This window comes from Hypoxylon trugodes (assembly GCF_022578975.1).
Source record: "Hypoxylon trugodes strain CBS 135444 unplaced genomic scaffold F4822scaffold_2, whole genome shotgun sequence".
In the NCBI taxonomy this organism is placed as follows: domain Eukaryota; kingdom Fungi; phylum Ascomycota; class Sordariomycetes; order Xylariales; family Hypoxylaceae; genus Hypoxylon; species Hypoxylon trugodes.
The window spans coordinates 2278978-2301110 of record NW_026250017.1 but is presented as its reverse complement, the minus strand read 5'-3'; the positions used below and the strand labels follow the sequence as shown (position 1 = coordinate 2301110).

At 45.5% G+C, this 22133-nt stretch overlaps 4 protein-coding genes and 2 non-coding genes across 6 annotated transcripts; 1 reads left to right on the top strand and 5 right to left on the bottom strand.

The window, feature by feature from the left end:
• Window positions 1-5576: 5576 nt before the first annotated feature.
• F4822DRAFT_127952 (class I glutamine amidotransferase-like protein) lies at window positions 5577-7180 on the bottom strand. The gene is made up of 2 exons (XM_051452665.1): window positions 6059-7180; window positions 5577-5998 (listed from the first exon to the last, which is right to left on the bottom strand). The coding sequence occupies exons 1-2, from the start codon at window positions 6539-6541 to the stop codon at window positions 5759-5761; spliced, it is 723 nt and encodes a 240-aa protein (XP_051318173.1). The 5' UTR covers window positions 6542-7180; the 3' UTR covers window positions 5577-5758.
• Window positions 7181-7346: 166 nt separating this feature from the next.
• Window positions 7347-8262, bottom strand: F4822DRAFT_425608 (uncharacterized protein; the record flags this gene model as incomplete). Its single annotated transcript, XM_051460366.1, has 3 exons — window positions 7347-7781; window positions 7852-7927; window positions 7988-8262. 3 exons carry the CDS (start codon window positions 8260-8262, stop codon window positions 7347-7349), a joined length of 786 nt encoding a protein of 261 aa, XP_051318172.1.
• Window positions 8263-9006: 744 nt separating this feature from the next.
• On the bottom strand, window positions 9007-9093 carry F4822DRAFT_t28. Its single transcript has one exon. It is a non-coding gene; the product is annotated as a tRNA-Arg (tRNA).
• A 2348-nt stretch (window positions 9094-11441) lies between these two features.
• Window positions 11442-12098, top strand: F4822DRAFT_441381 (uncharacterized protein; the record flags this gene model as incomplete). Its single annotated transcript, XM_051462859.1, has 1 exon — window positions 11442-12098. The coding sequence occupies one exon, from the start codon at window positions 11442-11444 to the stop codon at window positions 12096-12098; it is 657 nt and encodes a 218-aa protein (XP_051318171.1).
• A 288-nt stretch (window positions 12099-12386) lies between these two features.
• F4822DRAFT_t27 lies at window positions 12387-12458 on the bottom strand. Its single transcript has one exon. It is a non-coding gene; the product is annotated as a tRNA-Ile (tRNA).
• A 771-nt stretch (window positions 12459-13229) lies between these two features.
• On the bottom strand, window positions 13230-17926 carry F4822DRAFT_425606 (raptor N-terminal caspase like domain-containing protein; the record flags this gene model as incomplete). The annotated part of the gene is made up of 3 exons (XM_051460365.1): window positions 13230-13455; window positions 13519-17147; window positions 17378-17926. The coding sequence occupies 3 exons, from the start codon at window positions 17924-17926 to the stop codon at window positions 13230-13232; spliced, it is 4404 nt and encodes a 1467-aa protein (XP_051318170.1).
• Between the last annotated feature and the right edge of the window lie 4207 nt (window positions 17927-22133).

Here is a 22133-nt window from a genome sequence, read left to right as displayed (position 1 = left end):
TGTACAAAGCCATTCCTTCTCACTATCCACAACTAATACAGGCGCTGGTTCCTGCCACCATTCCAACTCATGGCAAGTAACTTCTTTATATAATTCCTTTAAGCTATCCGATATGGAATACTTAAATATCTCTAAATGTTTTTAATGTTTAGCATAGCACACATATATGCATGCAGCATTGACTCTATCTTCAATTTCCACATCAAGTACACACGTGTAAGTGGGATAACCCAAAACAATATCCCGAACAACAAAGACAAAGATCTTCACCAACAAGCTTATCTACATACAAGTATGACATTATACATAAAATGGACTCTCTTTTTTTATTACCCGGATCGGAAATCCTAGGTACAATACTATCTAATCTCGATGGTTTAAGGTCTGCACATCATCGCATTGGTGGATAGTACAGTCCGCGAAAAGGGTAAGAGGCGCTACGATCAACTTGCGCGTTCCGTCATTCTAGAATGAGGATGTGCCGTCTCTACATAAATAACATGGATAGCACCACGCAAATCAGTCTATCGGGTAGAGGTATCGAATGTTGCTGGTATGTAAATGTGTGGGACAGGTCTATTACCTAAGTACCTAGGTACGCGGGATATCGAGGCTGTGCACTTATATTATAAGTACCTGGTATTAACGTCTTTAGGCAATGTAAGTTGCCATGTTAGGAGGTATTCATACTGTATGTTGTATACGAAGAAAAGACTCAGAAAAGGTTAAACATACATAAAAGGATTGTATCTAATATTACCATTACCATCATGTAAATACAACACATACATACCTACCCAGCCTTACAGATTTCCGGTAATATCGCATGCCCTTATTAACAGGTATTGTGTGATGTTCTCTTTCTCCTTTTGACTGCAGATGGATTGTGGGTTTAATCTTCGTATTTCGTCAAGATGACAAAACTAGGTACCTGGTTCTAGATGACATACCCAACGCACCGCCGCTTCGGTACGCACGGGTGCTTTTTTTTTTTTCCCCTCTTTCTCTTCAAAACTGGGCTGAGTTACCTACATACATATGTAATAGGGGATAGGTAACCTCGAGTATGCACTTCAGATGCAACTCTAATGGGTCCCAAAGAGACGACACGCGCATTAGGGGAGCGGCAAAGAAAATATATCAGATGTCAGATTGTAATTTTCCTTGCTTACCTATTCGAGGATTTGTTCGCTATCTAGTATACTCCTGGATCAATTAGGACCATGCATGTAAGAAAGGTATGAGCTATAAAAATCATAGCTTTTGAAGAAGTATCTGAGGAAGTATTTTAATAAAGCCTCATTCCCGATATCACCGAACCTACACGTACTACCTAGCACATATGTATGAATACGATCGCAAACAATAAGATAAGGTAAGGGCAATTTTCAACTTCTAGCCTTTATAGATATCTAGGTACCTGCCTTCTTACTCAAAAAGAACTTGATTGGTTACGATACGTACATAAAAAGAGATGATTACCATAAGGAGGTACACACACTCCTTCAGCGACGCGGGTTCATCCGAATTTTAATGTTTTGCGCATGCAGTCATCAACCCATGCGATCCGATCCATCCTACCATATCATAATCTTGATAAATTATTCCTTACCATGCGTAAATTCTCAGAGGAGGCATCATCCCAACAAACTTGGAATCACTTATGTCTTGGATTTATATGTTACTGTTTAGTAGTACAGAATTGGTGCTGAATCTCATCAATTGAAGTTTCTTTGGCTAAAGTACCCATACCTAGGTACTTGGAGAGATGTAACCAACTCCAATTGACAAGATTGATAGGTCGTACCCGAGAGGACCACCTATACGCGTAGAGACTTCATACGGCGAACAATACGCGTATGTACGTATTGGGTGCTGATAGGTAAATGCTAAGGTACAGTACCAGGGGGTAATTCCTTTAAGGAACCGAGAGGCGCAAGTTCTATATAAGCAGGGGTAGATAAGCATCGAAAACTTGAAAAGGGGAAATTAAAGAACTACACTAATTGTCAGCCTCGAACTTTTGTGGGCGACTCGGAGAATAAATATTTATCTTTTTTCGCCAACGGCGTTTTCGTCAACACAAGTTATGTTGTATCGGGCGCCGATGATATTGTCTTAATAAGAACCCTCTAAGATCACGAACACCTCTCATATCTAGTGTATTCGTACGTGGCGGTTAAATGTATGTAAAGGACTACTCACGTAAGTATATGTAAGTACACATCTAACACATGCATATCAGCAATTTTACAGTGACACCGCGATTTCTTTCCTTCAATTTACAAGCAGTACATCATTAGTCAATCCTAAAAGAGTCTAGATAAAGATATATATCTTGTGCTAGAATCAAAGAGGCTAAAGCTACCTACCTAAGGTAATTAAGGTTTCCCCTGGCGGTTGAGTCCCGCTTAAGCCCAGTATCTGTGCGGCGATGACGTATGCATTTGAATGTGCTCATTCTCAAGTACAACATTGGAATAGACGGATATCAATGATTTCTATAGATATTTTGTTGGTGTGTTGAGTGAAGAAAGAAAAATCGAGTGCCATATTTATTACTACTGCCTATGAAACAATATCATCATTCACTTTTTTATAATGCATATATGTTTCTCAATTAGGATCCTTTATGAAGTACGACGCTAGGGCAAACATTTATTATTAGACGTTCAGGCGGCCGGGACCCACCATAGCTTCGGGTCTCGCTCTGAAAAAAGAATCGCTGCAGTTAGGAACTCCACGTAAATCGCGATTCCCTTTGCACGGTCCACTCTTCTTTTTCCTTCCTCACTTTCTCCTTCAATCCTTATTCAATTGATATCAAACTCTCTCTTACGACATAGAAGCAATCAATCTTCTACTAATCGTTGAAATGGCCAAACAGTCAGAAGGCAGTCAACTTATCACGAAGTTTGTCCAGGATCCCCGTATTGAGCTACTATGGATGCTGCAGCAAGCTATAAGCAGAAGGCACCTAAATATCTCAGCCACGTCTTCAAGCAAGGGGGTCAACCCTTACATCTCATAGACCACAATGCGATTCTCAAAATTACCATATTTTCATATAGTCGTATGGTTTTCTAATACGCTACACAAGCAAGGTACTCCTATGAAGAATCGTAGGCATGTTCAATTTACCAATTCGACGTCATTCATCAAGACTCTTGATTAATCTATCTGGCTATACAAAATCTTGATAGAACAACCCAGATAATAATATGCACACCGCTGTCAATAATCGACAAATTTATCTACCCCAGAATAAACCAGCCAATGTAATATACGGGAGGAAACCTCCGGACCAATGGTTACACAAGAAATCCGACCCGACGATATACCTGGTATTTCGGCAACCTCAAATTTCGATTTCTCGTCACAAGGAAAGGAGACTATCATAGAAAATAAGAGAAAAAAAGCCTCCACAATGTTTTTTGTCTTCTACCGCGGTTCGGCCCCCAATCCCAAAAATGACACCGCTAATCGAAGCGACTTCTCAAAGAGGTTACCCCCGGATACCAGGCGAGACGCGGCTTGATTAACTCCTTGTCGACCGAACAAGGCGCCATCTCTTTTCCGGATGTAAGTACATCCGTTGTTGTTATCCAGCCTCTTAACAAATCATCGTAAGTGAAATATACCGCCATTCTAGTTCTAGTAGAATCTTGCATAGGATCTCTTGAGACAACAAAATCAGATTTAATGGCCAGCACATTTTTACTCGCCCCTCTTCCGGGCCTCCCGGGGTCATTCATTCAAGCCTCTAAAACGCCACCAGCCCACCGCAGATAGGGTAAGCACTTACCTACCTTCGGGAACATTAGACCGCCCATAGCTTTTCTGGCTTAGCTTGTATATCTGTAACTGGGTAGATAGATGTCTAGCTCGTCTAGTCGTGTTCAAAAGTTCAAGGGGAACCATCAACCCAACTTCTACCACCCAAATATGTAGAATGACATATCACGTGGGTGTCTGAGAACCAATCCATCGTCACTCATCTTCTTGATCCTTGACCTTTTGTTAATTACGGCCCGCGTTGCGGTCGGGGGCCGTAACGCTGGTTCAAGTCAAGATTCGGATTGCTTCCACGTGCCAAGACGAGCTATCGTGGCAATTGGCAGGACACCTCAAATCCGACTGCATCTACAGGGATCCCAAAACCTGCTTTTTCAACTGGGGGGTTTCCCAGCCTTATCCAAAAGGCCTGGGTTCCATTAGATCGACACTGTAAGTATAGCAACAAAAATCCAGGAACTTGTATCTATCTATCTAGCTATCTCAAAGCGACCCGACACACCAAAATAAGTTGCCCCTGGAAATCTTTCCAGATCTGACCCCACAGCCTCATTGGGTACAACCGTTAGATTATCACGATGGCGAAAATAAGATTCCCGCCCTCCTACCCTAGATGCCAACATTCTAGCAAACCAGGGAAGATATGCCCACGATTAATTTCGTGTTCGGATTCAAATCGGGTCCCGAGATCCGAGGCAGCCAACCCGGAATACCCCTGCGAGTGGCCGCCCGCAACCCAACAAGCACCGGATTGCTGACCAATAAGCTCGTCCAGCTTTGTTGATAACTAAAAGCCTCTTGATGCAGATGAACTCCGGGCAGGCAGCAAAGAAGCAACATACATACTTGAGGCGCCTGCAGGGGGTAATATTCGGACAGAGGATAGCGAATCTGACTCGTTAAATTTCATTACCTATCACCCTGCCCATTGCCTGCGGGCTGCCGCTGCTTTTTTAAAAGGGGACGGAATGCTGCTTATACCGCGCGCCAATCCAATGGGATAAGTTCGATCGCCCATCTTCAAGCATATTGACCTGACTTCTAGGCCATTTTTAATATGTCTGACACAAGCCAGGATGACCAGTTGCCGTTCAATGTGAATATCGTGGAAAGTTAATATGTGTATGATGGATGACAGGTAGCCCCCAGGAACTCCGGAGCACGGTTCGCCAGAGACGTTAAGAGATGTTTTCGGCACGCAGGCCCCCTATTCGGTCCGCGATGTGTCTTAACACAACATAATGCATGCGAATCTGGACACTGCCTCCCCGTGGTTTAGGTATTGTGGACCCAAACACGGTGTTTAATGTCTGACCCGGTACGCGGTGGTGGTCGCTGCATAGATGTTATTCGTGCTCTTCTTTTTTCCCACGGATTCTAATGCGTGAGGAACAGAGTAAAGAAGTGTAGTGCATCGACAAGGACAGAATACGAAAAGTACTGCTTCGCAATACCATATTTATGTTAGAGTAGCTTCAGTGCCGTCTAAAAGGAAATGTCTACAACATGATATGCAATAGAACAACTTGGAGCTGCCCCAAGACTGATCTAAAGGCTGCAACCACATACAATGAGTAAGTCTACCAGTCACAGCTGTTACCCGTGACCCTCACACTACCTACCTATCATTGTTGGAATGACAGTACAGAAAACAGATGGCTCCAGCACCCCGGCCCCTTCTCGTACAGTTGGAGGCGTACATGATAGGCCATATGAATAGTCTACCAACAGTTTGTACTTAGAAGCGCCCTGATATTGAGTTTATCTCTATCCACAGGAAATTCAATTGTAATTAAAAATGAATGATATCGATTAACTTCTATCGTGGTATCATACCGCCCCAACCCGATCTCTTCACCCTTTCACCCATCTATCTATTCTCCCTGACCTCGTGATTCTCAACACATCCAGACTTAAGAAACATTCTCCAAGTTTCACTTTTCAACAATCAAACATCGATGAATCAAGCCTTCTTCACGCCATTCGTCCCATCCCCAGCAAACGGATCCATATCCGGGTCTGTGTTACGCACATACTCAGACGCGAAAGCCAATTTACTCGCAGTATCAGCGCCATACTGGTCACCGACAAAGGCGTACATCATATCAATACCAGCCGAAATACCTGAAGATGTCCAGATATTACCGTCTGTTACCCAACGTGCGCGACGCACCCAGTTTACTTTAGGACCTTGAGCGATGACCTTTGCTCAGTTGTTAGTAAGAGGAGAGATAGGGGTAAGGGAGGCAACAAAGCAGCATACCCAGTCCCACGCCAATTTATTCGTAGTCGCACGGTGTCCATCCAAAATGCCCGACATAGCTGCGACAGCGCTTCCCGTGCATACCGTGAGGAGGTAGCGTAAACGGGGATACGCAGCGCGCACTAGGTCGACGACCTCCTCGATGTTGTCCGGGTCACGGGTGCCACCTCCACCAGGGATTAGGAGGACCTCGATGTCGTTATCTTTAGCGTTACCATTGCTGCCATTGGCACTAGCATTAATGTAATCCGCAAAGGTGCGTGTCGGCACGATAGTCTCAAAGGCGGTATGTCCCGACTTATCGGTCCGGGTGGATACCGGGTCGAGTGTCTTGGCTAGTACGTCGAGATGGATGGGTGTCTGCTTCGATAGCATGTTCAAGGTGTCAATAGGTCCGAAGACATCAAGGGCTTGGAACCCGGGGAATAGCGCCACGGCGAAGCGAGTCAGCGGACCGCGGGTATCCGAGGATTGGGATGCCATGATTGGTACTATGCGGAAGCGCGTGATAAAGGGGATGAATGTTGCAATCAGGTGAAGCAGATAGGCTGGCGAGTCATAGGTTATAACTTAAGGGTATCGATGATTCATGATGAAATTATATCGATTAATAATAATAGAGGTCCGAAAAGCATCGGTTTGGAAGATACCTCGTATACGGCAAAGGCGCGGATGACGCGAAGATCGCCAAGGGATCACAATCCGGCGTCGGACCGGGGAATCGGGGCTGAGTAATGCGGTCGACCTTACATGGACTAGTGTCAAGTAGCTGCATGGATTTACTATGAATGGGTTATTTGTTCAGTGCAGGGGTCACTCAGCTGCGTCTTTAGCTACATGGTAAAGGCAGTGGTAAACTCCGGTAGCCCTCGGGATTCCAATACTACACACAATATCGTGGAGGCTCAACATTTCTGACGAGAGAAATCATTGTCACCGTTTAGGCAACAATAAGAATGCCCCAATGTCTTTTCCATGTATAGATTCCGCTGTGAAGATAGAATATTTCAAAAAGATTGTGATTGGGAATGCATATCTTATTATGTGTGGTTGGTAGTTGAATAGGGGTTGGCCGAATTTTCTTCATATTAGACGGAAATGACGACACGTTGAAAATTGGCCACGTTTTAAACGCGGAAGTCTACATACTGAAAATTTAGATCACTAAAATGGTACGTATAAGTCGTGCAATATTCATTGTACCGTCGTCTAAAGTACCAAGTAGATAGGGAAAGTCCATCGTAGGCACTGGCCAATATGCATCAAGCTATTCTAGCTTACATGATTTTTAGTTTCCAAAATAACTCTGATCGAGGTCGTCCTTGCTGGTCCCAATCTGCACCTGATAAACGTAGCTGTCCACCTGCTCATCCTGGCCCCCATAGATGCCAAACTTCGGATCGCTCTGTCCAGGGTACATGTTGCCTGTCAAAACCTGTGACTTAGTAGTGTCAAACGTTACAGGCTTGCCATTGAACCAAAGCTTAGCATGTCCCCCTTTTGCCTGGGCAAAAATCTCCAGACCAATCTTGTATTCCTTATGAGGTTCGACATCGACTGTCCACTGTGTTCCATGACCTTTCTCTCCCCACTTCTCTGAATGTCCGAATTCCAACTTCTTGTTACGTAGAATTAAAACTAATGGGATATTGGCCCCTCCATCTTTCGCATTGTTGGCCTTGTACTCCTTCCACTGGAAGATGATGAGCCCATCGGCCAGTTGCTAAAATATGTCAGCGCGAAACATTAATTATTGTCGCCCCTCCATTAACATTGGATATGACGGGCCTTACCTCAAGCGCAAGTTTGTAGGCAATAAAATACGTGGTTCCCGCCTTAGTTTGACCCTTCAGCGCATGGTATTCCGCCCTACCAATGAATTGTCAATTTTGGCTGTACTGTGCACCCCCAAAAAGTGAGATGTCCTACCTGCGGTATCCGGCTTTATGGTGAAAGTGTGCAGCTTTCGTTCCTTGCCAGTCCTTGTCCGATTTAATATACAGGTCAGCCGTGTTGGCCTTGGGCCTATCACCCTTGGCCTTCTCTAGGTTAAGAGTCCCAAGTATTTTGGGGTCATCGCCCCGCGAAGCATCGAAGTCAACAAGGAGAGGTGCCTTGCGCGGGCTTTGTTTTCCTGGGATTGGCTCGCTCTGAACTGGAAGGAGGAAGAGGACGAAACTTAAGAATAATTGAATAAACAACATCTTGTCTAGATGATTTACCAGTGCTAGGCTTGAGCAGACCTACATTCTTAGGGTGGGACATGGGCTTCGCCTCATATTTATGTCGTGATAAATCATATGTAATAGTATTTAGTCATTCGACATATTGGATGTGATGAGGTCATGGCGACGGATCTTCAATACTAAGATCTCAAGGGATTCGATTTATTAGATGTTAGACGGCTCATTATTTCGTAAGATCTACCTATTTAATAGCCCTTCCAACCCAAAGTAGTATATAATCGCAGTATATATCTGTATAAGGGAGCGTGGGGAGAGGGCGGCCAACCTAACGTAAGCCATGAGGATGTAGTCAGCGCGAACACCCAGTTATTGATATTTACGCGGCCGCATTTAAGTACCAAACAGGAATGGAATATGATTTATTATTAGATTCCGAGAATTGTTGATGGTTTCGCCATTATTACGCGAAGGGGGGAGAGCGGATGCCGCGGTGTCATTGCCAGATTTTTCCACAAGACGCGACAAAACTCCAACACCCATTGTCGTGAATCGTGGTAGCGTAAGCTTGATTACATAGGCACTTACGAAACCCACGAATATATATATTGAGAAAAAAACAAGAAAGGTCGTAGCTTTCAAGCGCTACTCAGGCACATATAAGAAATTAGAGGGATGGCAACCCAACAGTTTGTCAACTAGATATATTATCTAACACGTATATGAATGGCAAATAAAAAATATTAGGAGCAAAAGAATGAATGCAACCTACACTGGGGATCGAACCCAGGTTTCCGGCTATCTGACTGTAGAGTGTCGGACACCGGCGAGTTACCACTACTCCATGCAGGTCTTGGATTACCATTACCATTGGAGCTTGTTGAAAAAACCAACCCTTAATTTGCCTTATATGGTATCCTGTAGCCACGTTTTGGGTGATACGATATGTATGGGAAAGCAGACCATACCGGCGAGTACCAGCTCCGGCAGAGGAAGGAGCTGACGCATATTCCGGAGGGCTCCGGAACGGAAGCGGGTCCGAAGCGGGTCCTCTGAGTTTAAATTGTGGCTCGGTACTTGCCCGAGTGTAGTCTTATGACCAATTAGGCCATATTTAGGAGTGCGTGTGACTTTTGGCACGTGTGAATGCAGGTACAAGAGCAAGTTTTGAAACTTAAAAGCTCACGGCAGGCTCTATTTATGTAATACACATTGAAGGTACCTACCTGTTCCTACAAGCACGCCATAGACAATACATATTTAAAGCTTCTAGTACATGGTTGGTATGAAGCTTAATTGACGGTCACTCCCTCGAGAAATCACGATGGGATGGTCCTTATCCATGGCGTACATGGTATATGTATCTATCACACATTCTTCTCTACTGTGTCCCTCATAACTCCCACCCCGCGTAACAATAACTTTTGATCGATATCTATACATTATTCATGCATTATACATTCCATTTCAAGTTTCAATAATTAACCGTAAGGAAATATGCACATATCTTTGTTCAGCATGCGTGACAAAAATAAGGGGTTCATGGCGCTTGGCTTCATCTGCCTTCAAGAGCCTGTCTAAATACCTAGTAGTTTAAATCGTTCATCTAGGCGAGGAAATGTTGTGTATCGAACGAATCATGAATAATAAATCCAAACAATACTGATATTTCGATATATTTTAATGCAAGAGTTTAAACTGGCCGTATTTATTTTCATCGCTGAAGTCCGTTCATACAGTTAGTTATGAACTACCGTTTTGGGAAATTTAGACCAACATGAGCCAATGAGAGAGCATATACGGCGTGGCTTCCGGAGTTATTGTGCATATAGAGCAACAAAATTATAGCATTGGAGCGCCTAATTCCGCCTAAGTGCTAGGGCATCGATGCAGGACTTATAGTGCATATATGTACCCACACCTTAAGGGGTTAGGGAGCTGTTCCTACCCCTTAAACTGCAAGAAGCCACTATGGAGGAAGCCTACCTAGGTACTAACGTAGTAGCAAGTGCACTATGAGGCAGTCGGTCTTCACGAATAACCCCTTGGATATCTACCCAGCTATGTTTCATCTCTTTTCTTTTTAACAGTCATGCGCGTGATCATTATTACTTTGCTTATTCGGGCGTAAAGGAATTGTCCCTATAGATATCAGATACCTTACATATTAATATACTACCTGTATGCCACTCTTTCACACACTATCAACCTAAGATACTCCGTCGCAAGCCACCCATCTCCCATCAAGAGTACGATTCAGATTGAAGCTAGTCGTCAGGCAGAAACAGGCCGAGAAAATACCTAGCAGCTCTAGGGGCAAAGCTCATCATGTCCGACAACACCCAAACCCAAGAATGCCCTATATGCGGCGCGAAATCGCCCTTAACACGACTCAGATGCGGGCATACCCCCTGTCGACCCTGTCTACGCCAGGTTGTTGACACTTCTCTGAGAGATCGAACAATGTGGCCGCCAAGATGCTGTGGGGCCCCTATGCATCGTGAAGACGTGATAATGTCGTTATACCCAGATCCGCTCTAGGAGAGGTATGTCGGAGTCTTTCGAGAGATGAGCGTCAGCGATCCTTTATACTGCGTCAACCATCGATGCAGTCATTTGCTCGGTAGCAGGGTCGGCTTCGAGGAGACGCAATTGGTGCCCTGCCCCAAATGTCGAGTTATTACTTGCAATCGATGTAAACAATCACACTCCTTCAAAGCAAGCTGTGTGAAAAAGCGATCTGATCCTGGCGTTGAAGAATTGATGCTGGAAAACGGCTGGCAGAAGTGTTCGAAATGTGGGCGAATTATTTCTAGGGAAGAAGGGTGCAATGAATCCAGGTGAGTCCATTGAATGTGCCTATCTAATAGGTCCCCTAAATGCTACCTACAAGTTCAACTGACAACTCGATTTTTGCTTTATGTAGGTGCGTCTGTGGCCACCGTTTTTGTTACGTATGTGGCAGCAAGTGGAAGACGTGCAATTGTCCATTCTTCCCTATTTTTGGGCCGGTGAATACTAATCTGGCTCGGCCACCAACCCGAACCCAACTCCCAACCGCGAATACCTTGCAACAATACAACCAGAGACTTGAGAATATGCGACCTGCGGATGGACTCCAAGTACCTATACCCCATGCACCGTATTTCCCACCAACCCAATATGCTAGACACTTTCATCAAAGATCAACGTCGATAATAATGCCGTATAACAACCCACCTACCATATCCCAGCACGCAGCGATGCAACCTTTTCCGCCAACCCAATACAACTACCTCCAACCCGCGGGGCTGGGACACACGAGCGGAGGATCGCTTTCTTCTCTGGGGTCACCATGGCCGAACACCGGCGCCGGGATAAATGGGCCAATGCCGCTGGAATATAACACAGGGCTCGGACAAACACTTTCAACAGGCCCTTCCTTCCAAGCTCCAAATACCACATTCCAGAGCTTCTTGTCACCAGCTCCAACAAGCCAACAGCTATTAGGGTTTAATCCTAATTCTTCTACCTACCCTCACAATCCTGGAAACCCTTTCGGATCCCCGGTACTTCTATGGTCACCTTCACCCCTCTCTTATGAAAACAGCCAGCCTCATCCCGCTCCTACTGGGATCCCATTTCCATATGGTGGATTCTCTAATACCATGCCTGAGACCCCCCAGGAACAATTTATCCCTCAACTGCCAAGCCAGAACTCTCCCCAAGAGCATGTTCAAGGTTCTGTTCAAGATTTATCCGAGGGCTTTTTCGAGGGCCTGGACCAGCAACCATTCGAGACCTTGTTTAACCCTGATGAAAACAAAGAAGGGAACGGCAACCCTAACCCCAATCCCAATTCCAGAGGGTCGCAATAGCCCCGAGGAGATACCAATCCTTTGAACTCGAAAAGTGTTATGCGGCATACCATAATATTTACATATTCACTTCCCTTCACCCTCAAAGATACATCGATGTACGTGTCTTAACGAATGATTAGGAGGAGGTAGCGTATTTAAATAGAAACCAGCGTTTGAAGTAGTTATTTCACAGCTTCAATAATAATTACAAACATTCAACTATAAAACATAATACCTGACGCTGTACAACAATTATAACAAAGATATAACACATAACACATAAAAAAAATACCCCAAAAATATTAATAGCTCCACTCCGTTTCGATCGGAGGACCTCCGAGTTATAAACCCGACGCGCTGCCACTGCGCTATAGAGCTCTGCGGAAGGCCAACAGACATGGTATGCCTGTGGCTGGTTATGGAAGTGTGTCCCGTTATCATGGCATATAGGCTATACTCAGGGTATTTTCAATGTTTGACTGCTTGTACGTGGATTGCCCCTTGTTGTGTTACATGTACTACGGGGGTCAGGTGTTTTTACTGACTGCCTGTGTATACTGGTATTTTCGTCTGAATAGTGGACAAACAGCATTTTCCACTTGTTTCACTGATTACTATACGTCATTTACTCATGCAGGAAGCCGAGCCCCCTGGTTGTGTCTTGCTTGATTTACAGGAATTCCGCATTTCGGTTGAGGGGTCATACGTAAATCTACAATATCACAAATACGAAAATGGCACCAGAAAATAATCAAGCATTCAAAACGCCGTAGCATGTCATTAAAATCAGGTATTCCAATAGAGATTTATTATCTAAGGACCTTCCTTTAACCCCCCTAAGATAATGAAGTAGTAGTAAACCAACCCATGCGAAGCCAGTTAGTTAGTTTCCCTCCTAAAATTCGATCCGACGCCGCCCTGAGAACACACATATTGTCTTATGCTTGCCTTGCCTTTGCCATTACCCATCTAACATCCACTCACTCACACACACACCAACACACAATTATGAGTAGGCACTCTAGTCGTAAATAAATAAAAGGGGCGTGGGATCATTAAAAAATTCCTTCGTTCGTCAATATTATTGAGAGCGATTCTCCATTCGAATTTGTAGCTCAGGGGGTTATGATTCATTAAAAGCGCTATGTCTTATATCGAATTTAGAAAAGCTTCGGGTTTTTCCTTGGCGCAAGTGAAGAGGTTGGTGTGCTGGTCGCCTCGTGCTGCGCAACCTAGAATCATACGGTGGGGGTGGAATGCAGTAGCGGAGATGGGTGCGCCACGGTTTTGCTGCAAGAAGCTGGAGTATGGTTCCATACGGGATAATTCGCGACCGTCGAAGTTAAAGACTTTTACTGTATGTGCGGATGTTCCACTAAAAAAATCGGTTAGTAGGTGAACAGTAGGCATGTTGTCTTTTTTTTTTTTTTTTACTTACACAGAGAATACTGGGAGATGTTCGTGAGTACTTGCTGTTCGGAGAGTATCACGTGTCGCTTGGATGACACGGAGAGGTTGGTCCGCCCGAATATCCCACAGCTTCACTTTTCCGTTTCGGCTTGCAGAGAGCAATTCGCGTTGGCCTCCGCGTTGCATGTGCACATCTCTAATCCATTGTCGATCAGAATCATCCTTCCACTTCTTGACCATGGATTCCTGTGGTCGAAGTCGAGTGTCAAACACTCTAACAGCACCGTCCCCAAATCCTGCCACGAAGATATTACCAGTCATTTGGTCCGACGTTAAAGATGTGACGCAAGATCCTGAACGCGCAGGTATATCCATAATGCACGTCTCGTATGCGGCAGCCCAGAGGCGAATAACTCGAACATCTCCTGCAACAAGCACATTGCCCGTTACCTGTTGCCAGTCAAAGACCATACCGGAGTTGACATTGCTAGGAACCATATGAGTGAGCGCTCTCCACGCCGTGGCTAACTCGGTCTTCTTAGGGGAATCATAGTTCCGATAGACTCGGAGTACACCATCCGATGAACCCGTCATTAAGAACGACGTATCATCTTCGTTAATGAACGTCATATCGCTGATTTTCGACCCTTCGGGATTTCCGTTCGAAAATCGATTTAATCTGCTTTGCCTCTTCCAATCCCAGATATAGACGGTATTTCCATCGTCTGCGACTGCTAGGTGGTCTTCAAATTGGTGGAAGGTCATCTTTGCCGGCTGAGCACCATTATTCATAATACATAGCTGGTTATTCCACCTGTTGCTGCCAGCATATTGCTTTTGTGGTTGGGTTTCGCGAAGAATATTCTCATTTCGCGATCTTCTCCATAGACGCTCGTTATACTCGGTACTTCCTGGTTCTTCGGCTTCGCTGGGATGCATTTGCGGTTCGCGGAAATACTCAATTGACCAGTCCAAAAATGTGCTGGGAATTGGTAGAGTAGGAGCCTGGTCAAGGGGGCGTGCTTTGAACTTTCCAGAGACGGGTTCATCGGCTACGTGATAATGTGCTGGTGCATTGGCCTGGTCAATTTGCTCAGGCGGAGCGCCCCAGTCTGCAGTAGATCGGGGTCGCTGGGAGTAACTTCTCATAAGCCCGGGAGAAGGCAATGGTGTGGAATTTGCCGATTTATCTTCTCCGCCCCACATGCTTGGCAACTGAAATAGCAAGCTTGCGGTTCGCTTGAGAAGACCGGGCGAAGGCTCTGGTGTGACGATATCGGAGGCGGATGGTCCTGTTACGCCGTTTCGTGCAATCGATGACTGTTTCTTGTGACCACGAGACCGTCGCGCGCGCTTTTGGATCTCGTCCATAAGGTTCTGAGCCTGGAAACCCGCGGGGGATGATAGAAGCGCGTTGTGAACGTAGTCAACGATGATCGTTGCGTCTCGCTGAACCTCGGGGTGGGGGTCCACGTTTAGAATTAGGATGTGTTTCCAACAGGCCGCGAAGACCGTATTGGAGGATAAACCCTGGGCTGTGGGTTTAATCGTTCCATCCGAGTTACGATTTTCGGGCCGGGCATAATGTAAGCCCATCTTGTGCTCGAGGCCATCATCCGATGGGGGGTAATGTAAATACTCTTTCTCCTCGACTAGCTGCTCATAAGCAGCGACAATGAATTTATTCTCGTAACGAAGGACGAAATGGGATATGAAAACGAGCAACTCTTTGCGAACTAGGGGGCTGCCGTCGTTGACCATGTCTAACAATGTCCACGCTATAGACTCTTCAATCCTGGCCACTTCATCCGTGAGATCTGGAATGCCTAAGAATGTCGTCATGGCGTGTACAACTGCTGCTCGTACTTCACAGGCCTGGTCCTTCGTTAGACTCGATAGCTTCATCGGCGCATTCTCCCTGATGCCTCGCCACTTTGCCTCAGGCAGATCCTGCCATAACTGACTGATACAGAGGCACGCCCACTGCCGTAACAGCACATTGTCCTCGTTCCTGAGGTGCAATAGACAGAACGTCATGGTGTGCGATTGATTACACACAGCCTGGCCAGGTCGATAACCTTTGCACAGCATGGCGAGTACGAAAGCACACATCGCCTTATGCTCGTCGGTGTTGGGAACGGGGAGAGTTTCGGTTGGGTTGAGTATGGAGGTGAAGTAGTTATAGCCACTATCCTTAATTAAGTCTGGCTGGCATGAGACATCCACGGCTAGAACTCGTGTCCAGATGAATACCATGACCGGTTTCAGCTCAGCAGCGGCGGACTGCAGTAGCTTCAATACGTACGGAAAGATACCGATGCTAAGAGCCAGATGAACGGCCCAGGGACCCAAATCCAAGAATTTACCAAGCAAGATAAGGGCGCGTACTCGATGCTGCTGGCTAAGCAAAACCTGGAGTACAACGGGAAGCTGCTCGGGAGGCTTCTTTTGCATGGCGTCTCCGCGGGTAAGGTAGATTTCGAAAGCGGTTAACTGCTCCGCGAAAAAGGTCGAACTCTGATACTCGTATTCAATTCCTTCTGTCTCTTTTCGCTCCATCATGGGTAATTGTGCCAATGCCAAATCAACAGCCAAGTCCCAGCTTTCCCAGAGTGGATGCTGATGAGTATCGGGTAATTCCGGGTATGATTGTGGATGACAACCATAGACCATCATAATTCTCTGCGCTAAGATAAAATTGCGGAAAAGCGCAGCAACCATGAGGTCTTGTCGGAAGAATTTACGGAATAACTGTCGGGGTAGAGAAGTCCATGCGATGGTGTCAGTGATTGCTGTGAATATCCAGTTTAGCTCCCCGAGAGGTGTCCTACGTTCCTGCAGACGACCGGGTAGTTTCTTGGCTCGTTCTGGTGAGATACTTGTCTTAAGGGGATTCTGTAAGACGAAAAACCATAGCGCCATCTCTATAGGGGTTGTCAAGCATGCAGTGAAGAGGTCGGCTGGAAGACGAGGGTTGGTAGGGAGATTCTCTTTAACAGCACAAGCTGCAAGGTGGAGATATGAGCGGTATTTGGTCTTTTCGTAGTTCGGGTCCTGCGCTGCAGTAGCTTCCTCTTCTTCTTCATGCTTTTCCACGAACCGATGATAGTTATTCAGGATGTTCCCAGCTTCAGAACAGTCCCAGACGAAGATAGTAGGCGCCTGCAGCCAATGTTGTAGATCGTATAAGGAGATAGGAATGTATTGGGTGAAGGTCTTATTAAACACCCAAATTTCACCGGATGCTGTTGGCTTTGGGACACCATGGCCATTGTAGTGAAGTAGAACACGCTCATCCTTAGCATTCCTCCGTAGGGACTGACAAAATCTTTTTGTCTCTTCTACCGAAGGGTCTAAGTATTGCTTGTACCTAGTTCGCAACGAGATATTTTCGTACTGGGCCTGTAGGGACTTCCCAATTGTTTCTAGTGCCTTCGCAGATGGAGGCACAAATGGATCTTGCCATGCTTCAAGTTTGGCTCCTGGGTTCGTCTTGAGTTGATCGGGGGGTTCAACACCAATATTAAGGCAGACAGCTAACGCAGCTGAAACGGTTTTTAACCTATCTCGCATACGCCAGTCCTCGATCGCATAGTTGGGGGATTCTGGTTGCCCGGTGGTCTCATGTCGCTTTTCAGTGAAGAAAAAGTACCAGTTCTATTTTCTGTAAGTTAGTCCTAGCCTCGCAATGTGAAGAATTTAACGGTATTTTCAACGTATGGACAAAGCGAATATAGTATAGTTAGAGTAGTATGAAGCGACGCAGTGAAGCTAGATGGAGAATAATCATGATCCTGTTCAAGGCAAATGTAGACTGGTGGCACGGCCGGAATATGCGCGCGTCGAACGAAATAGTAGGTTGTTATGCGAGGCAAGATTTCACTCACACTTGCTAGTTGGGAAATAATATCTTCAGACTGATAATGGTCCTCAAACCCATGCCGTGCGCCCCATTCGTATATCTCATCGTCCGCCTGATCTGCATCTTCCCGTCTAACAATATGCTCGCTCTTGGACCTTAACAACGGAGGCTTGGTAACTACTTTCTTAGGACGATCGTGGTCGGAGTCATCGTGGGAGGTCGCAATGACAACATGTTGCTTGTTCCCGGGGGCCGTCACGGGACGTCGATCGAGTTCGACGGATTCTCTTTCGTCAGTTGCCGTGCGCGGACGGCCTTTCGCTGGTTCGGGAGGTCGTACCGCGTAGGTCGGGCCGCTCGAGCCTAGTCGTGAAGGCATAGCGGAAGAGGTACCATTAGTAGTGGATGTGTTGGTCGTTGGGGTCTGGTAACCGTTTTGTGGAGTGGGAATATTCAAATCGGGTATCGAGGTATCGTGGCGGGGAGTCGGCGACGAGACAGACTTAGATGAGGAAGATGCGGTCGGGTACTGCCCAGAGGTGTACGCGCTATGAGAGAATGTGACGGCGGTCATACTGCTCGCGGTACATCTTTAAGGGCGGTAAATCAAGTTGGAACCATCCAAGTTGCGTTGCGCAAATCTAGAAAATAAAAGGAAGTATTCTAGATAATACAAAATAATAGTAAGAATTAAGTTGGTGGTGAGGCGAGGGTTTGTTCAACTTTGATTATTCAATTATTCGACGATTTAATGCGATGACCACGGCTGGGCTGGGCTGATGTTTGCGAATGGAGCTTTGCGGTCTAATCTGCATAATCTGCATACTCTGGTTGGTAGGTACAAGCGGAAAGGCGGTGGGGGGAGCGTGCTCACGTTCCTTACACTTCCCTACGTCCCTAACTTTTAGGTACGTACCGAGGTCCCACGGGTACTAACTTTGAATTTGAAGATACTAAAAACGGATTACCAATAAAAGACCAGTGACGAAATAGGCTTGCGACCGCCCCCAAACTTGCCAAACCTGCCAACTAGGACAACCAAATGGTAATAGGTAGGGAAAGAAAGGGGTAGCATTCTATCATCCGCCTCGTCGCTACCTAGGCACCTACCCGTTGCCTGCCAACCTACCTTAAAGTACCTACCTAACCTATCTAGGTGTTATTATGCCGCATCACTAGGGAATAACCTGATGCTTTTCCTCCAATTATTGAAAAGTCTCTAAGCTGAAATTAGGTATGTAGTAGTCTTTTTTCCCACCAACAATATCGAAGACACTGAACGATATTTTACAACGAAGTTTAAAACCACCTACCTAGGTACTCGTGATTGTGTATTCAACACCATATCCGCCTGCATATTTCTTGTCCTTGAAATGACCGGAATAATTTGATTTCTTTAAGCTGGATAGTAGTGAGTAGTGTTAGACAACGTCCAACAATAACCCAATGACCAATCAAATCGAGAAAGCTCTTCGCGCAAACGACAGGATTTCCGAAGTTACTGAAGGGATATAAGGACAACTTGATAATTGGATGCGCGGGATTTACTCCCAATATATGGAAGCTACCACAATTATCTCAGCCGCATATGATCTGTGATAAATTCAATTTCTTAGCTACCTTTCTCGGGTAGATTCGGAAACCGATAGGAAAAGCCGGAGGGTTCCATACGGATACCTGCAGTAAGTATGTATGCACTTATGTAACGATGTGGTGATGTTGAAGCCTGTGGGTATAAGATTCTCATCACATCCGCATCATCATGGCTTATTATGTGAGACTGTTAGACTTAGACAAGAAGGTGGGGTGTGATAAGTCTTTTATATGGCTGTGTGAGTTGTACCTTTATTCCAGTGGGTTGTATTATTCACGTGTTGAATAATTTATGGTGTTTCAGGTTACCCATTTCCCTACAGGATCGACGTATTCCCCAAATAATACTTTTACCCACTTAGTTCCCTCACCACTGGACGCTAAGGTACCCACCCAGCCTTGCCCAGGGCCGCCAGGGTCCATCCCAAGTCTGGAGTTAACGGTCATTTAATTAGGGGCGAGCAGGCCCTAATGTATGTACCTCATATAGCTGGGTTACAGTTCTGGGTACCTATAAATATCTACCTGTTTAATTAGGCAATGCACGTGTTCTTTTGCAGACGTAATAGAAAACGAAGCAACGAACGCGTATAAGAAATAAGAAATAGAGGATTTGATTAGCCTTCAAAGTTTTGTACTATTCCTTGTGGATGTCTAAGGTCCGCTTTGAAAGTTAAAGAGTTACCTGGCTACCTAGGTAGTTGCCAATTTATCGATTTACAGGTATTGTCACGCCATTATATAGTAAGATCGACCTGAAGAGATCGAAAGCATAAATTACCAGTAGCACAACTTCAAATGATAGATACCAAAGTTTTTTGAATCGTTTTTAAACTTACATGTAGAGTTGATAAGTTACAGTATTATTATTACCACGTCTATAATGTCCACGTAAGTAAACATTGGCTAATAACACGGCTTAGGGAAAATTAAGGCAAAGGTATCAGCCGGTATTGTCTTTACCCAGACTCATCGAGGCATGCGACTGTATCAATCTTGTCCTTTACAACATCCTGACTTTTTGCCATATCGGATGTTCATTCGCGTCACTTATATCCGAGACGACGTGAGAAAACACCTGTGTTTATCGTGGTGTAGATATCAAGGTATTCTTGAAGAAAAATGTTGGTGAAGAGGGAGTTGGTCAAGACTTACACGGGTACACACATTCATAACTAGAATTCCGGTTCCATATCTTATCTTGCATAAAGGATTTTCCAAGTGCATGTCTAATAAACCAAAACATATGACAGCAACTAGATACACACGTGTAGTACGAACCTTCAGGGCTGTGACTTGTCAGTATTCATTTCAGGACCTAACTCCCTGAAGTCCCTTGGTCTTTCCCATACCTCATGCATGAGTACTTACTTACAGGCGCTGCGTATTCATTTATCTTAGTACATTTATCTTAGTATGGTGTCGTTAACCCCCTTGGAGAAGTGGGTTTATCCCCCAAATTAGTCTATTCTATCCAATTGTAACTTAAAGTAAGGTGCTGCATGAGTACTGGCTAGTTCGAATAGGGGTTAGCTCATGCACGGCCCCCCGAAGCCGACCCTGCTTTAGTGACAGCCCTGGGGGGGAACCTTTAGAGATTTTTTTTTTTTTTCTGGAAATTTGTTGTATGGCTAAGGTTGTCCCTGAATCGACTTCGTCGCCAAATTCAGTCTCTTTCTCATCAACCCAATTTTCTCTTTCCCGACGTTCCTTCATTCATCAACTTTCCCTCCCGACGCGGGTTCGATCGCCGCACTTTCGTGGATGTGATAATACCTTTGGCAAGGCGATAATTACATAACTCATTAATGTTGTTCTCTTGTCCGCTTGATTGATTCGCATTTTGCAACACTTGTATCACCCGACGATCTTGAGGGGGGATATTCCACCAGTAGCACCGAACAAACGAACCCGTCGCAACACTCGATCTTGTCGCCCTTCTATTTATTTTATTAATGTTCTTGATTCACAAGTGTAGCATCGAGTCATAATACAAAGCTCTTTTTTTCGTGTTTCAATCAATTTTAGATTTTTTATTTTCCAATTACATTTTCGAAGTGGAAAAAAAAAAAGGAAGAGGGGGGCTTAGAAGGGGTTGCAATAAAAAAAAAAAAGTCGAGAGGCTGCGCAGGATACGAGTAATCGGCGCAATTTCGATTCAGGACCCATCTTCGATATCTCCAACCTCATGCTTCCACCCCCAGCCATCTCGAACGCCGAACCATACCACGACGAGCCCTTCATACCTTCGATTCCCGTTTAGTCGTTAATTCAATTTTTGTTTGCCTGTCGGATTGTCGCATGCGATCTAGAAGAAAGCTGCATCGAAATTTGCCCTGCATCGCCCTGTCGCTGCTGCGACAGCATACACTTTAAACACTCCTCACTAAGCTTTTTCTGAGGGTGTCTAGTCGTAGTTCACCATGGCCTTCTTATTCAAATCCAAGAAGAACCAGGATAGGAATCTTCAAAGTCGCGATGGTCCTCCTGGTTCGGTACCGCAAGTTCAAGGCGCTGCCGGGCGCATTGCTAGAGAAGAGAAGAACTCCCGATCAACACCAACTGGAAGTGTGAATTCTTTCGATGAAGCCACCCCGAGCCCAGATACCGAGAAGCATACCACTCGCCGTGGCCAACAGGAACCACCACCACAGATGCAGCAGCCGCCGCCGCAACAGCAGCAACCGCAACCGCAACCGCAACAAGTGAGCGACTTGCCAGTAAGTCTCTTAATTCCGCCCCTGTAAACTCGGGTCTTATCCTTCAGTTCTTGCTGACGACTCAACCTCTTGAAGTTTCGCAACACTCCCCCACAACAAAATGCAAACTCCTCGTTATATCCTTGGTCGCAGCGACGCTTAACATTTACTTCCTCTATACCTAGCCCCTTTCCTAGATATGGAGCGGCGGTCAACTCTATTTCATCCAAAGAAGGGGATATCTACGTCATGGGCGGTTTGGTTAATAGTTCGACTGTCAAAGGCGACCTATGGATGATTGAAGCTGGAGGAAACATGTCCTGCTACCCGCTTGCTACCACATCCGAAGGCCCCGGACCGAGAGTTGGACACGCATCTCTATTGGTCGGCAACGCATTCATCGTATATGGCGGCGACACCAAAATCGACGAAACCGATATTCTAGATGAGACTCTCTACCTCCTCAATACTTGTGAGACATTGCTACCC

Excerpts from the sequence above, each read along its gene's own strand:
- F4822DRAFT_127952 (XM_051452665.1), bottom strand. The coding sequence starts at position 6,541 with ATGGCATCCCAATCCTCGGATACCCGCGGTCCGCTGACTCGCTTCGCC. Across the intron at positions 5,999-6,058 it reads ATAAATTGGCGTGGGACTGG|GTCATCGCTCAAGGTCCTAA; the intron begins GTATGCTGCTTT and ends AACTGAGCAAAG.